The 16,962-nt window shown below is 45.2% G+C and overlaps 1 protein-coding gene across 8 annotated transcripts in view; it reads right to left on the bottom strand.

The window, feature by feature from the left end:
* The window catches only part of POSTN (periostin), a 77,111-nt gene extending 64,805 nt beyond the window's left edge, over positions 1-12,306 (bottom strand). For all 8 annotated transcript variants that reach the window (XM_055002433.1, XM_055002436.1, XM_055002435.1 and 5 more), the window contains exons 1-3: positions 12,149-12,306; positions 9,128-9,226; positions 507-571 (exon numbers count right to left, since the gene is read on the bottom strand). In XM_055002433.1, coding sequence (XP_054858408.1) covers positions 507-571; positions 9,128-9,226; positions 12,149-12,273 — 289 coding nt within the window. In that variant the 5' untranslated portion in view covers positions 12,274-12,306. The remainder of the gene's footprint in view (positions 1-506; positions 572-9,127; positions 9,227-12,148) is intronic.
* Positions 12,307-16,962: the final 4,656 nt, after the last annotated feature.

The raw sequence follows: 16,962 nt of genomic DNA, 5'->3' as shown, positions 1-16,962 counted from the left end.
CAAAGGAAAGGAGTCTTCCACTGCAGCCTGCTTGGAAGGCTGCACAAGGAGTTGCCAATTCCGAGCTGGGAAATTCCTGGAGATCTAAGGGTGGAGTCTGGGAGTGTGTGAAGGGGAGGCACCTCAGCAGGACAGAAGGCCATGTGAAGTCCCCCCTCCAAAGCAGCCCTTCCCTCCAGGGGAACTGATCTCTGTAGTCTGAAGATCAGCTGTGAATCCAGGAGTTGGCCCAGTAACACTTGGGTGGACAACTCCAGAGCGCTCCTTCCAGCCAGGACTCTATCAGTGGCTTATTTATATACATGAGGAGATTGCTCTCAGGGACTTGAAAAATGGGACAGTAAGTCACTAGTAGCTACCTGTGACTCTTCCTTAAGTAATGCTTCCTGATGTAACATCCCATCCCCACCAGAGCTGCTTACTCTCCCCCTTGCCCCTATCCTTTGGGACAGACGCAGAGACCTGGTTGCACTTATTTGCACAGACCAGCAGTTCTCAGAGGGTACCTGCAGGGCATCCGCGCTCTCCGTCCATCTTCATGTAGCCAGGGCAGCATTCATATAAGACAGTTCTGTGGAATAGTGATACAAGTTTGTTTCATTCCTTCACTCATTGCCATCTTCCTCTGACTTAGTAGGGCTGAGTGCATTGCACACAGAGAATCTCTCTAGATGAGACACCTCCACGCATGTTCATCAAGTGTAGGGAGATGCAATATTAGCCAGGAAGCGAAGTTTTAAAAGACAGAGCTGGCAGAGATTGAGATTACAGGCTGGCAGGATCACCCATGACTGAAGACACTTAGCTGCCAGTAGGGCTTCTTTACAGCTGGAACACTGTGGAATGGCATTTTGGCACCCCATGTGTCTGGTGGCCCTGCCCCCTGATCTCCAGACAGAGATCAGCTCCCCTGCCCTTTGGCAGGCCCACCCGGAGGGCCTGATGCAGCCCTGGCCCTGGCGTGGGGGAATTCCCTCTCCACTGTGCCCACCAAGTGGCTTCTCTGTCCCAGCACTGAAAATCCCTAGTGATATATTGCTGTGCTGGTGAAAGGGTACAAGGTATGTTTTTCCTTGAGCAGTATTCATTCCCCCCTCCCCCCGCCCCCTGCCCACTCTGGATGAATGACTAATGCAAGCAACATTAACAACAGAAGCAGGCGCTGTTACTTTAAAACAGCTCGGTTCAGCTAAGGATGGGTCACTGGCAAACAGGGAAGAGTCCTTGCAGGTAACTACAAATGCCTTTTAGCTCACACAAAAATATGCTCGTCTGTCACTGGCAGAGGGGTGGGGCCAAGCATTCTCCAAATCAGTCAAGAGCCCAGTCCAGAAGGCGATAGCAATATGAGACATATAACTCTTGAGATTGTCCTGGGCAGATTGGGATGTTGCTTGAAGCCCCAGTGTACATAAAGTTTCTTTTTAAAAATGACTGGGAAAATTGCTCATTTGAAATTCCCAGACAACTCCAGGCCACACCTTGAGGGTGGTAACTAGACATGGGCACGAACAGCATTACGAACAGAAAAAAACCCACGAACTGCCTAATCTGCGGTTCTCGAACAAGCTGTTCGTGAGGCCCCATCCTAAACGAAAAGGTGGTCGTTAAAAGCCTTGTTCGTTGCCTTCGGCAGCCATTCAGCAAGCCAGACAGTCTGGCATCTGCTGCAATCAATCCCCTTGGCAACTAGAGGCAAGGAGGGACTGAACTCTGTCTGAACTCCATCTGGCTTTCCTTCTGGCTTTAACCCTTCAAAGTACTTCCAGCAGAGAGTCCCATTTTTGCCACTGTGAAGAGCAAATGACAGCCAGTGGGGAGACCTGTGGATCATGCCTTTGCTGGGGTGCAATCTCTCTGAAACTTGGGGGGTCTTCAGAGGACCCTGAAAATTTGGTGGGTATTGGACATTGGGAAGGTCAGTTTGTGGGGTGTTTAAAGGGCCCTGGGCCTTGCACATGGAAGGAAAGGGCCCTTTAAACTATCAGCTGGAAGGCGGCAGGCAGGAATCCCCTCTGCCGCCTGCCAGCTGATAGTTTAAAGGGAACTTTAAAGGGCCAGGTAAGTGCGTTAGGGGGTGGGGGGTGGGTTCTGGCCCCCACAAACAACAAACAATGAACATGTCTGGGAACAGTTCATGTTGGTCCATGTTCATTGTTCGTGGATGGCACCGAATAACGAACAGGGTGTTCAGGGTTTTTTTCCCATTCATGCCCATGTCTAGTGGTAATCCAAGGATTTCACCTATGGATACCAAAGTGCCTGTCTATTTCTGGCAGCACCTGAATATTCTTGATTTGGGTCACCTTGCAAACTGTTCTTGCCTCATTCTGTTTGATATTTAGAAACCGTGTATGAATGACTATTGTTTCTAATCAAGAAACAATACAAATTAGTTTGTAGTTTGTTCGTATGTTTGTAGAATGAAATATGTTTTTTAAAAAAGGAGGCATACTCTCAGTATTATTTCAAAGAATCCCATGTGTTTCTCCCTCATTTCCCTCTTAACAGTTCCACCACCCCTTTTCCCAGAAAAAAAGGCCTGATTGCCTGGTGGAATTTTTCAGCTTTGAGTGATAGCTTACACAGTTGCAGTCATGGTGGGAGGACAGTGGCAATTCTTTCTTTAAAAACCTTTCAGCATGAAGGCCAAAAAATGAGAAGAGGTCCCTTTTGCTACGTAGAAGCAGCCTAAAGAGGTGAATTTGCTCTAAATCAAGGTTCCCCAATAGGGTTGCTGGTCCCTTGGTGGGAGCCGAGCACCCCCTGCTCCCCCCATGCCATCAACTCACCTGGCTGGCAGTGGGACAGAGTGGGAACAGGTCTCCCAAGGAGTGCTCCTGGCTAGTTGACCTGAGTCTTTCTGAGAGAGCAAGGGAGGACCTTTCATGCTTGGGCTATCAGTTCACCAGCAATGGCACTCTTTATGGCAGAATAAATAAATAAATAAATAAATAAATATGCATGTGCCACTTGTATGCCCTCTGAAAATTTGCCTCAGCATAAAAAGGAGAGAGTGGATAGACCTTTGCTTCGGGTTACAGAAAGAATAGGCCCAAGGCAGGATTGTAAACAACTCTGCTTTTTTTCTCTCTTCATCATACCCAGAAGGGAAAAAAAACCCAAGTTGAGATAAATTTAATACAGATGAGCCAGAAGAAAATGCCAGTGTGTAAGTGACACAGCTAAGCTAGCGAGTATTTTAGATTATCATGTTCCTCTAAAACACACAGCACACTTCTCTGGGAGACGTCCAGGGATTCATGTCTAGCCAGCAATTGTCTTTGAATATGCAAAGCCATATGTTCCCTCACTGGAAAGCAACGCATCACATATATGTGAACTGCGGGGGATGTTTGGAAGAAGGACCATTTCCAAAAAGTGGTCAGAACCCCTCCCCTTTGCAAACAGCACTGGAAAAATCTAAGCCCTTGAGATCTTTCTCCTGGGACCCCGTCCGCTCTCCACACATGCACAACTACCAGCTCCAAACCAAATGGAGGCCTTGTTTAAACAAGAAAGGAAGGCAGTTCTGAAGCAGAGCTGTGCACAAGCAGTCCAACCTCTCCCCTCAGAGTCTCTCTACATGTTACTAAGTCCCTAGGGATGCTCAAGTGAACCTCATTTCTCGTGTCCCCCCTCCAACTTTCCATGCACTCACTCGCACAGTCACACTTCAATTTGCTCTGCATGAATTCATTCACACATTTGATATCAACTGCTAAAAGTATCCCAGTTTCCCCTACATCCATTCATGGAAATGCAGATCTTGACACTTTCTCAAACCTTAAAGAAATGCAAATTGGCAATTCAGAGGAGCCTACAGTACTTGTTCTCGCAGCAAAAGCAGAGCTGAGTTGGCACTTTGCCCTCCGGAATCACTTGCAGATGCAGTCCCACAAAGGGAGCTCCTGTGAAAGTGGCATTCATGTGCTCAGAGCAAGAACCGCCTGTACGCAAATTGAGGACTAGACATACAATCCTGCACTTGAGCTTAGTAACTAGGTACTTAGTAACATGTAGAGAGATGCTCAGATCTCCCTCTCTTGAGAGAAGAGAAAAGCATCAGAACGGCATCCTATTGGCTCACAGCAGGGAGTGCATCCATTCTTACCCTCTTTCCCCACAAAAGCATTGGCCCAGAAGAAGAGTAAAAAATCTCTTACATTGCATCTCTTGTTCATTTGCTCCAAGTCCCATCCATGGATGGGGAGGGCATGGGGGATACAAATTACAACATACATGCTAGACGTTTTTCAGCGGGAACCCCAGCGCATAAGTACATTTTAATCTGCATCATCTCTTTACACTTCCTATCATGGAGACTCTGGTGGTTTAGAATTAAGTTGTTGTTAGGTTTCAGATGACTAATTTGGCAGCCACATACCAGTCTTTGCCCTGGCTATGATTTCCTCGAGTACAAACCGTGCTCCACTGCCTCGAGGAGAGCCACATTTCAGCTGCGCAAACAATGGACCGTCTTGTCCCTGAGGATCGCTTGGGAAAAATGCAAGGGCCAAGATGATGGCGCAACTGTTCGGCACTAACTGTTTTTCAAAATTATGCATTCAAATTGTGGGCCCAGAAATGTTGTTTTCTCTGTCCTGTATCAAATAATGCGAAACGAAATAGATTTGCATGTCTCCTTATTTGGCTGGAAGTCTTTTGCTTTGCCTTAGAGTTGTGTAGGGTACTGAAGCCCATTAGCCTCTGAAAGTTTATATTTATCTATTTATTTTTTATTTTACTTCATTTATATCCCATCTTTCTCCCCCTTGGGGACTCAAAGTAGCTTACATATCCTTTCCTCCAAATAACCCTCATTACATCCCTGTGAGGTAGGTTAGGCGGAGAGCTAAACCACACAAGACAAATTACACGAGGATGCTCAAGTGAAGGGAAACACAATGTTAGCTGGGAAGCGTAGTTTGAATTTCACCTCTCTACAGAGCCGGCAAAGATCGTTCCTCAGAGGGTTTGTTAATTTCACCTCTTTACAGAGCCAGCAAAGATCTCTCTTCAGAGCATTTGTTAATAATTGACAGAGCCTTCCCAGAGGCAAAGAGGAAATTAACAAACCCTCTGAGGAGCGATCTAGCCAGCTCTGTAGAGAGAGGTGAAATTCAAATGATGCTTTCCGGCTAACATTTGGTCTCCCTTCACTTGGGCATCCTCACGTAATTTGTGTGGTGTGGTTTAGCTCTGAGTATGTGTAACTGGCCCACAGTCACCCAATAAGATTCCATGGCAGAGTGGGGATTTGAACCCAGGCCTCTGAGGTCTTAATTCAACACTGTAGTCACTGAACCATGTTTGCCTCTACACCATGCTGACCCTGAATGTTATCCTCAACCTCCCCCAAAGCAGTCATAAAGGGAAGAGATTTGCCTCTTCAAAAATGTGAAAGAAACCTGGGGCTTCCAAAATGCTGAATTCTGTGTCCAATAAAAACTTTAGGGGTTGAAGGGATATTACATATTTTATTTATTTTATTTTTATTTTATTAATGTCATTCATAGTCTGCCTTTCTCACTGAGACTCAGTAAAGCTTTTGATAAGGTCCCCCATGACATTCTGATGGGCAAACTGGAAGACTGTGGAGTAGACTATAGGACAGTTCGGTGGATAGGGAACTGGTTGGAGGACCGCACTCAAAGAGTGGTGGTCAATGGTGTTTCATCAGATTGGAGGGAGGTGTCCAGTGGGGTGACACAGGGCTCGGTTTTGGGCCCGGTACTTTTTAATATTTTTATCAATGATCTGGAGGAAGGAGTGGAAGGGCTGCTCATTAAATTTGCTGAGGATACCAAATTGGGAGAGTAGCAAACACCCAAGAAGATAGAATTAAAATTCAACGAGACCTGAATACTCTGGAGAAGTGGACAGCTGTGAATAGGATGCAATTCAACAAAGACAAGTGCACAGTATTACATCTGGGCCACAAGAATGGGAAGCAGAAATACTGGATGGGGGATACACTTCTGGGCAGTAGTATATGTGAAAGGGATCTTGGGGTGAGAGTGGACTGTAAACTGAATATGAGCAGCAGTCAGTGTGATGCGGTGGCAAAAAAGGCTAATTCAGTCTTGGGTTGTATCAAAGGGGCCATAGCGTCGAAATCGCAGGAGGTCATAGCCCCTCTCTATACTGCCTTGGTCAGGCCACACCTGGAGTACTGTGTGCAGTTCTGGAGGCCTCACTTCAAAAAGGATGTGGACAAAATCGAGAGGGTGCAGAGGAGAGCGACGAGGATGATCAGGGGTCTGGAGACTGAGCCCTACGAGGAAAGGCTGAGGGCCTTGGGAATGTTTAGTTTGAAGAGGAGGAGGTTGAGGGCGGACATGATTGCTCTCTTTAAATATTTGAAAGGCTGTCATTTGGAGGAGAGCAAAGAGCTGTTCCAGTTGGCAGCAGAGGGTAGGACACGAAGCGATGGGCTAAAACTACATGCACAAAGGTACCGGCTGGATATTAGGAAGAACTTTTTCACGGTCAGAGTAGTTCAAAAGTGGAATCAGCTGCCTAGGGAGGTGGTGAGCTCCCCCTCACTGGCAGTTTTCAAGAAAAGGCTGGATGAATACTTGTCAGAGATGCTTTAGGCTGATCCTGCACTGGGCAGGGGGTTGGACTAGATGGTCTGTATGGCCCCTTCCAACTCTATGATTCTATGATTCTGACTCAAGGTGGATTGCAGTGTGAGATTAGAACAGTCAGTATCAAGGGCATTTCCATAACCAATGCCATAGGGTAAATAAATACAAGATTACAAAGACATTGCATTAGCAAGAATAAGCAATTTTAGGACTGATATTAGACAGCATGAAGCACAGGTAGCTCATAGCAGCACATATTTAAAGCAACAGATAATATGCAAGGCAACATAGTGGTACAGTCTAAGGTCCCTAACTCATTAGCAAAGCGTCTAAGACCCTCCCTCCCTACAATCCAGCCCTCCTATCTGAGTAAAAGGGCTTTTTGAATAATTCAGTTTTGTATCATCTGCAGAAAGCTAGGAGAGTGGGGGCTCTCCTGAGCTCCTCAGGCAGGCAGTTCCACAGGGTAGGGGCCACCACAGAGAAAGCCCATGTAGAGGCTGCAGTTGCTTTTGCCCATGTGCAGGGTGGCACCAGCAGGCGACCCCGCAGACCCCAGAAACATAGAATTCAAAAAAAGGCTCCCTCCTAGATGTAACATCCCTAACCCACAGGAAACTGTGATCCACAAAAGCATTGCAGGCTGCAACACCAACCAATCTCTTCCCTCCCCATATTTACTCTGGCTCTTGGGCCCCATAATCTCAGACACACCTCTGGGATCCAGTCAGCACAAAATCCACGGCCTTGCAGCCGCTCTTGACCATGTTCTGTACATGGCCAAGAGGCCTTTCCCTTCGCCTTCAGTACTAAATCCTGTGCTCTGTGCTGTGATGGTGGCAGGTCAGAACATTTATGACCACGTTAGTATGGGGATCGATTCCATGTTTATTAGCACCACTCTCAAAAAGCATTCTAAATTATATAAATTGTTCCAGCAATGGATAATTTGGCACAATGTCCTTGGATGTGATGCTTTTGTTTATTTGAGGGCAAAGGAGACAACGACCTCTTAGGGGAAATGAGTCTTCATCTGTCTATGTGTGCACGTAAAGTGCCGTCAAGGAACAGCTGATTTATGGCGACTCCTCAAGAGGTTTTCAAGGCAAGACACTGAAAAGGTGATTTGCTACTGCCTGCCTTTGCATAGAGACTCTTGATTTCCTTGGCAGTTTCCCATCCAAGTACTAACCAGCTTAGCTTCACAAGGTCAGGGCTATCTGTGGGTATCTGTGTAGTTATATACAGAGTGCTCATGCAGCACTCTGTTAATGCTCAGAAGTCAACCCAATTCCATCTTCATAAGTAGCCAAAGGGTTCCAGATCAAATTACCTTCCAGTCTTCCCAGGACTGGGCAGTTAATAGACGAAATAATGGCTTCCTGTGACCTCCGGTCTCCTCCTGAGCAACAGACTCGGGAAGCTTCTACAGAGAAGCTAGTGATGTTCCCCTGGGGAGGATGGAAGGGATCTGGGGAAAACTTTTGTGCAGAACTGGAAAATGGAGAAAGACTTGAGTCTGAACTGGAGAAGCTTTAGGAAGACAGACTTGATTTGGACTTGCCAGAAATGTCTGGGAAGGTTGCCAAGATGTGGCCTGGCTGGAAAATGTGATTTCATGAGAGATCCTAGAATGAAAAGGGATGAAAAAGCAATTGGGTAACTTTAAACTTATTCTGCCTATCTTTCATCACAAAGAGGTAAGTTTTAGGATCTCAGGAGAGAGGACTGTCTTTTTTGCCCACTTTCTTTTCCCTTCCCTTTGCAGCTGTTGTACAGGCCTTTTCCTCCACTACGCGCCTGTTTCTGAATTCCTCAAAGAAGTGAAATGCCCAGGGCTTTCCCCACATGCAGGGTCCTTTGGAATAGGCAGCCAGGGCTCTTAGTTTTGAAAAGAAGACTTTCAAGAGACTAAAATAGAGAGTTTGGTATCCAGAATATTAGACTGGTGTATCTCTAAAACATTTTGGTGGTAAAAGGAATCTTATTTGTGTTGGGGGGAGCAGGTGGCATAAAGCTAGAGATGTGATGCCCTCATTATGGTCTAGCAGCTTGGAACATGGTCAGTTGGGCAGATTTTTCATCTCCTCCAGTAGAACAAATTGCCTGCAAACCTGTTTTGCCACATGATGAAACAGCAGAGGATCTTTTCCGTAGAAGGACAGTTGGATCCAGTGCTTTCTCGATACTAGGGTTAATCGTTAAGCCCTTGTGAAGGAGACGGATTGGGACCCGTCTTCGGAAATCTCCCATCAAAGTGGCTCCTTTAAGCCAGGGTGACACCAATAAAGTCCAAAGTGTGTGACAATACCAACTTAGTGTGTACTGCATGTGACCTCATTGAGTGGTTTTGTGTCTAGCAAGCCGAGCCCAAGAGCAAGCACAACATGGTAGAAGCCAGAAAGAGTTCCCTGGCTTGGTGCCAAGCCAAGATGCCAGGCTCCTGCGGTCTCCCCGGGTGCCTCAGATGCTCGTGTCATTCATGCCAAAGTTCAATCAACCATGTCCCATAGTTATGAAGCTGGAGGACTTACGCTTTCTTTCCACAGATGGCTCCCTGGTACCAGTTCCTGCAGGTACTGAAGTATTTCTTGTTGGTCCCCATAACTTGCTGGAGAGCACAGACATTTGGGCTGCAAATGGGGGGAGACAAACATCAAACAGTCCTTTGTGGTAAAAGGGTACTTGATCTGCTACAACAAGCATAGTTTAATTACATTAGGTAAGGTTCATGGGACTGTTTGCAACTAAGATGTATGAAGACTTGACTTGGATAAAGTTTGCACCATTGTTCTTTCTATAATAGGTAGGAGACCCCCCTCAGAAGCTGAGTCTAGTTATAGCTGGCAGTTTTAGCACTAAATGATCTCTAGGGTTCCCAGGTACCCACCGGTGGTGGAAAAACTCCCAACAGTATGCCTCCTTGCCCACTGATTGCCAGCAATTGGTGGGAGGTGGCAAGCCACCTAGCAATCACCCACCGCTGGCAGGCAACCCAGGCGAATGAGCAGAATGTGCGCTCCCAGCAGGGTGTCCTTGTGCTGACTGCTTTGCACAGGGCCTATTTTGGCTCCCAAAAGGCCAATTCTCAAAGAATAGCCCTGTGCAAAACACAGAACATTCTCATGCCTAGATAACAACATCATTTCTGGAAGTGATGTCGTTGCTCAGAGGCCTGAAGTGTGAATATGAAAAGTACGCTTTTGAAGAAAAGAGCCCTGGCAAGTGCAGCCCCCCTCCTGCTAGTTATTCAAAGAGATCTCACAGCCCTATAATGATCTCCTTTCTGTTTGCAGAAGGGGTTTGTGAGGTTTCTTGCACCTGTGGCAGCCTGCAGACAGTAAGATGGTGCATGGAGGAGCATGTGTGGGATGCGTAAACTGACCTTTCTTCCATCTCTGCGGCTCCTTGGCAAAATAGCTGGTGTCTTTGACTCGTCTAACAGGGGAATCAACATCTTGATGGCAACTAAAGGTGGCTTCCCATGAGCCTACATGAGCCATAGCAGTTAGCATACAAGCCAAAGCTAGTGTGGGCCATGTGGATATGTGGAAAGGGGACAGAGGTGAGGAAAGGAAGTCACTGGGAAGGTGCCACTCATCGATAGGTTGCTCCCATACATGGAACAACCTATCGATGAGGGGCTTGGGCATCATTGTTGCCACGTAACTTCTTTTCTTCTGTCATTGTGCTTCTTTTTCTGACCTTACTGCTGGAGAAGCATCGGATTCCTGTTAGATCCTTCAACAAACGTTCAGACGTAGTGACAATCATTTCAGGCTGGACTGTAGAATTGCCCTGCCGATATTTTTTGCACCAGAAGATTTGGGCATAACTGCAAGCAAGCCTCTGTTCTTGAGACTGTCCTGCTGACGTGAGGTGGTAAAAATCCGTTACTCGTCAGCAATCCAGGTGGACAAGGGGCAGGACAAGGTGTCTTAGAATCTGCTCAGGTTTTCATGTAACCTTTTGCATTAAATCTCTACAAGTTTTATTGGTGGAGAGTGCCCTCAAGCCATAACTGACTTATGGAGACCCCTGGTGGGGTTTTCAAGGCAAGAGACTAACAGAGGTGGTTTGCCATTGCCTGCCTCTGCAACCCTGGTCTTCATTGGAGGTCTCCCATCCAGTTACTAACCAAGGCCAACTCTGCTTAGCTTCTGAAATCTGACAAGATCAGGCTCACCTGGGCTATCCAGGTCACGGCAGAAGTTTTATTAGGCATCACAAAAGTTAAGTACTCTCTCTCTCTAACCAGGGAACAAGCTGTGTGAATAACCTAAACCTTATATTCTCTTTGGTGTCATCTCCCTCACAGCTGTGGAGCTAAATATACAGAGACTGGGGGCAGGGGGGCGGGGAGGAGAATAGTAAACATTTGGTTTCCAAAAGAAAGCCATCTTCTGTAATTCAATACGCTATTTTGAGTGCCACTGTTTGGAATACTACAAAAACACCCAAGGAAACAATCTGAAAACTATATGAGAACAAAAATAGATGGAACAATTCCTTAGGAAGAAATCAATCTTTCTTTTGATTTGAGAAAAAGTTCCACAGAGATGACGTCTATTTCAAATATGGGCACCAAGCCACAGGAAGTTCTCCTGCACAAGACAAGAATCAATACACACCACACAAGAACATGTGCCATGTGGTTTCCACTGGAGAACTTCCCACTGCATTGTGGCACTTTATTGATGTGTACATGTGTGCAATCAAACTATTATAATGTTATTATTTCAAACAGAGAAACTGGTTTTATTGCAAATTCGATGAAAATGCATTTTTTTAAAGCATGATTTGCTTTTGTTGAACTTTTGACCATTCATTGGCCTTTCTTAATTATAACATTTTTTTTAAAAAAATCAGTGAATGGCAGATTTAAACTGATCTAGATTGTTCAAATATGTCACCTTGAATTGTCTGGTTGGGATTTAATGTGCATTCATTGTTACCTTTCAAAGCCCACTTTCCCCCCCATCTTAACATTCAGAATTTAAAAGAGAAGCAATAAAGTTTTTTTACTTGAAACGAATGTAGCGTGGACTACTCCAGAGTAAGGAATAGCTGAATGCCTGCTTGATTGTAAATTGGAAATGCAGTGTTGAATTTTTGAAGCTCACACCTGTTTGAAAATATTACCCCTGTGGTGTGGCAACCCTTGCTTCCTCATCTCTGATATGTGGAGAATCTTCCTTTCTCAGTTGTGAGGGAAATGTGCTTGCATCTGTTCTTACCTCACATGTTCCAGGGTTTAGTCCGGGTAACAGACACCAGACATGAATGCAAGTTGAGCCCTGCTGAAGCCTGAAAGGTCCTCAAATGAAAAAATGTTTTACGTTTACTTTATGAGCCTACTCATAAATCAGCTGATTTGTCGAATTTAAAAGTTTGTGTAGATTGTCTCTTGTCTTAAGGATAAGATCACAAGGGAATATGTTGCCTTCCTTCTCTTTGGAGCATTCTACTTAAACCTAAACAATAGTTTTGGAAAAAATGGCATTAAAATATCCAGCTAGAAATCATATGGGAGGGAAGAGAAAGTCCAGACTTACCCTTGGTTACGTGCTCTGATCCGGCTGTGGGACAAAATCTTGTCATAATGAGCTGAGGAAGAATCTGTAGGATGGAAGACTGATAGGAGACCTATGGCCAGGGTGGTAAGCGAGCAGAGCGCCATCCTCGAGTTTCTCTGCTGCAAGTCCTGAATCGCCTGAGAAGAGAACTAGCAGTAGGCTCCAGAGAGTTCAGAGTTTATATATGTGCTACACTGTGGGAGGGGGAAATGCCTCAACCTGAGACTCAGGGCCTGCCCTCCAGGAAACAGCAACTTTCAGCCGGTTTTAATCAGCTTTGCCTGCAAGGAAGACAAGAGGGCATTCAGTGGGGGGGCTTTCTCTCCCCTGGTCCCCCTCCCCATTTCCCTTCCCAGTTTTAGTTTTTTTGGCTTTATTTTCTTCAGAGAGACAGTGAGAATTGCAAGGGATTCTCACAAATGTAACGGCAGCACCTTTTGCAAAATAAGGTACAAATTCTCCCCTTGGAAAGGAAAATTCTACCCTGGTTCTCACAGGCGACCAATCTGTTCCTAAATGGAATCGTGTTAAATGCAAATAGGGGTTCACAAAACAGTGTACTTCATTGTGCCAAAAAGTTTTGACATGTAGAAAATTAGCTGTTATCCTGACCATCCCTCTCCCTGACATGCTGGTTTTACACGCGCAGCGATTGCCCAGCATTCCCAAGGAGGCCGACTCTGCTGCTTGTGAGAAGAAGGACTTCTTCATTGCTAATCCCAGCCATGTATATATGGCCACAGTTTGTAAACAGTGGTCAATATTCCCAGTCAAGCACATCCATGCTTCTGTAATCTGTAGTCTGGATTACAGCAACATGCTCTCCATACACATGCCTTCTCTGTGGTGGCCCCCACCTTATGGAACGGCCTACCTGAAGAGGTCAGGAAAGCCTCCACTCTCCTGGCTTTTCACAAGTGATGCAAAACTGAATTATTCAAAAGGGATTTTTTACTTAGATAGGAGGGCTGTTCTGGAAGGAAGTGGTCTCAGAGGGATGCATCAATAGTGGGAGAGGGACCATAGACTTTACTACTATGTGCTACTATGTGCTATTTGTGGCTTTGGTTATGATCCTACCAGGTAGTTCTGTGTTGTTTAATGTATGAGTCTTAGAATTGCTTATGCTCTGTTCAGCATTTTTCCAACTCTGTATTCGATTTCTGTGGGTTTAAAATCTTTGCAAATCTGCTTTTATAAACCCTACTACATTGTTTATCGAAATATCCTTGCAATTGACTCTATTAACTCTCATTGTGTAATCTGTCTTGAGACTCAGAGACTCTCTACACGAGACACTTCGGCACATGTTCGTCAACTGTAGGGAGATACAATGTTAGCCAGGAAGCATAGTTTAAAAAGACAGAGCCGGCAGAGATTGGCCCTCAGAGGATTTGTTAATTTATCTTCTCCTCCAGGATGGCTCTGTCAATTTCATCTCTCCAGTCTAAAGCTGTGTGGGATCACAAGCAGAGAGCAGTGAGGAATAGAAATGGACTGGAGGCCTTCCAGAGCTGGACCTGGAGAGGTTATAATGGGCTGAAGTTTTTTTTCTGGCATTTCACAGCCCCTTCAAACAGCTCTAGTGTATAACAAAGCCCTTGCCCTGCCACTGGCTCTGTCTTTTTAAACTACTCTTCCCAGTTAACATTGCATCTCCTGACACATGTTCTTCACGTGTCAGATGTCTCGTGTAGAGAGAATCTCAGTGACAAAGACAGACTATAAATAATACCGTCTTTTGCTTAAATAAATTCATGATCATTTCTAAGCACAATTTAATCTAAAAAGGATTAAAATCACACCAGGATACAATGATATTATTTATGTCTCATCAAGAGTAGATCTGGGGGATTTAACTTACTTATCCAAAGTAACAGGTGAGAAGACAAGGAGAGAAATAATTCTGATCCAGTTCTTCTCGTTCAGACAAAAGTCAAATGTTCAGATAAAAAGAAGTCTTATCGTGTTAACGACACTAACGTCGATCGAGTGCTACTTGCATTTCTTGGGAGACCTCTAGTGGGGAAAACCTGGCAATGATTTTCCTTAAATTTCTTCGAGAAAGGTTGCCATGGAATTCAACAGGAAATCAATTTATATGAATGTGGACATTTGCTCTGAAATGCAGCTTCTTCAGCTCCAATCTTCTGCAGAATCCTTTCTTTCCAAAAGCTTTGCTAAAGGACCTCATGCAAAAATCTGGCTACTTATTTCAAATAAATATCTGAATATGTATGTATGTATGTATGTATGTATGTATGGATGGATGGATGGATGGATGGATGGATGGATGGCTGTACCCTGACTTGGATAGCCCAGGTGAGCCTGATCTCATCAGATCTCAGAAGCTAAACACAGTCAGCCTTGGTTAGTAATTGAATGGGAGACCTCCAGCGAAGACCAGAGTTGCAGAAACAGGCAATGGCAAACCACCTCTGTTAGTCTCTTGCCATGAAAACCCCACCAGGGGTCGCCATAAGTCAGCTATGACTTGAGGGCAGAATTTAATCCCAAAAGGGGGACTCATATGCGAGTGCAAGCTCTAATTGAATCTGGATGCACTCGAGATTTAATAGATGACTGTTTTTCCTTGGTTGTTTGATTCATCCTGGGTTTGATTGCTCTTCGGATTTCATTTCTGGAGTAGCCATTTGCCTGAAGTGCGTGGTTTAGATGATTAATTTCCTCATTGAGAAAGCGCGGCTCACATATCCGTCTTGCACGATCCACTAATGTTTTCATTATGCCTCTTTTCTGTCGGGGGTGGTGATTGGAGTTTTTGTGTAAGTACCGATCAGTGTGAGTTGGTTTCCTGTAGACCTTGTGACCTAACTGAAAGTTTGCTTTGCGGATGACCAAGGTATCCAGGAATGAGAGTTTTCCCTCACTTTCTTTCTCCATTGTGAATTGTATGTTCCGGTGGATGTTGTTGAGATGATTCAAAAACTCCCTCAATTCTTCCTCCCCATGGCTCCAAATGATGAATGTATCATCCACAAACCGGATTAATCAGATTTTCCCAGAGGATGTAACAGCCTTATTCCATCATTGTCTGACAACCAGTTACTTCCAATGGGACAACGAATTCTATGAACAGATGGATGGGGTGGCCATGGGGAGCCCACTCAGCCCAGTTATAGCAAACTTCTACATGGAACATTTTGAAAAAACAGCTCTAGAATCAGCACCCCACAAACCCAGTGTATGGTTCCGGTTTGTGGATGATACATTCATCATTTGGAGCCATGGGGAGGAAGAATTGATGAGGTTTTTGAATCATCTCAACAACATCCACCGGAACATACAATTCACAATGGAGAAAGAAAGTGAGGGAAAACTCTCATTCCTGGATACCTTGGTCATCCGCAAAGCAAACTTTCAGTTAGGTCACAAGGTCTACAGGAAACCAACTCACACTGATCGGTACTTACACAAAAACTCCAATCACCACCTCCGACAGAAAAGAGGCATAATGAAAACATTAGTGGATCGTGCAAGACGGATATGTGAGCCGCGCTTTCTCAATGAGGAAATTAATCATCTAAACCACGCACTTCAGGCAAATGGCTACTCCAGAAATGAAATCCGAAGAGCAATCAAACCCAGGATGAATCAAACAACCAAGGAAAAACAGTCACCTACAGGAAAAGTGTTTTTGCCATATATCAAAGGAATTACTGATCAGATGGGAAAGCTTATGGAAAAGCATAACCTTCAAGCAGTATTCAGACCCACCCGAAAAATACAACAGATGCTACGATCAGCAAAAGACAGCAGAGACCCCCTCACCTCTGCAGGAGTATACCGTATACCCTGCAGCTGTGGACAAGTTTACATCGGGACCACAAAGCGTAGCATCCAGACAAGAATAAAAGAACATGAAAGACACTGCAGACTTGGACAGCCTGAAAAATCAGCAGTGGCTGAACATAGCCTAACTCAAACAGGGCACAGTATCTTATTCCAGGACACCAAAATACTGGACAACACTTCCAACTACTTTGTCAGACTGCACAGGGAAGCCATTGAAATTCACAAGCATAAGCAAAACTTCAACAGGAAAGAAGAAACCTTAAGAATGAACAGAGCATGGGCTCCAGTTCTGAAAAACACCAGGCCAACAAAACACTCCACACCCGACAATAGCCCTGCAGAGAAGATTAGCACATCAAGCACCAATCCATATGCAAAAGAACCGCCTCAGGATACAGTGAAGCCTCCCGCCATTAGCATTCCACACCCTGGGAAACTCTTACAGAATGACTCAGCTCAACCCCACCCCTCCTGAGTAGATACAAATGACCTACATCTTTTCCACACTGTGACACTGAGAGATCTCTGTCTTTTGGTGCTACACCTCTGAAGATGCCAGCCACAGCTGCTGGCGAAACGTCAGGAACTACAATGCCAAGACCACGGCAAGACAGCCCGGAAAACCCCCAACAACCATCGTTCTCCGGCCGTGAAAGCCTTCGACAATACAAAGGCGTTACTAATTATAGGGAAACTTGCCACCCTGTGGGACCATTGACATTCTGGCACGAAACCCCAAAGAGTTTAGAAAAAATCTTCCTCTGAGCCACCATGCTCATCAAATCCTTAATGAGAGGGAGGGGGTAAGCATTGGACATCAAAACAGCATTTATTCCCCGATAATCAGTACGAAGTCTTAGCCCCCCATCTTTTTTCTTACAGAAGAACACCAGCGTGGCATGGGGAGAGCCGGTGGGGCAGGTGAATCCTCGCGTCAAGTTTTTATCAATGAATTCCCTCCGCTCCTCCTGTTCCTC

This window comes from Eublepharis macularius, chromosome 18, assembly GCF_028583425.1.
Source record: "Eublepharis macularius isolate TG4126 chromosome 18, MPM_Emac_v1.0, whole genome shotgun sequence".
NCBI classification, from domain to species: domain Eukaryota; kingdom Metazoa; phylum Chordata; class Lepidosauria; order Squamata; family Eublepharidae; genus Eublepharis; species Eublepharis macularius.
Note: the sequence above shows the minus strand (reverse complement) of the source record. Positions and strands in the feature narration are given on the sequence as shown.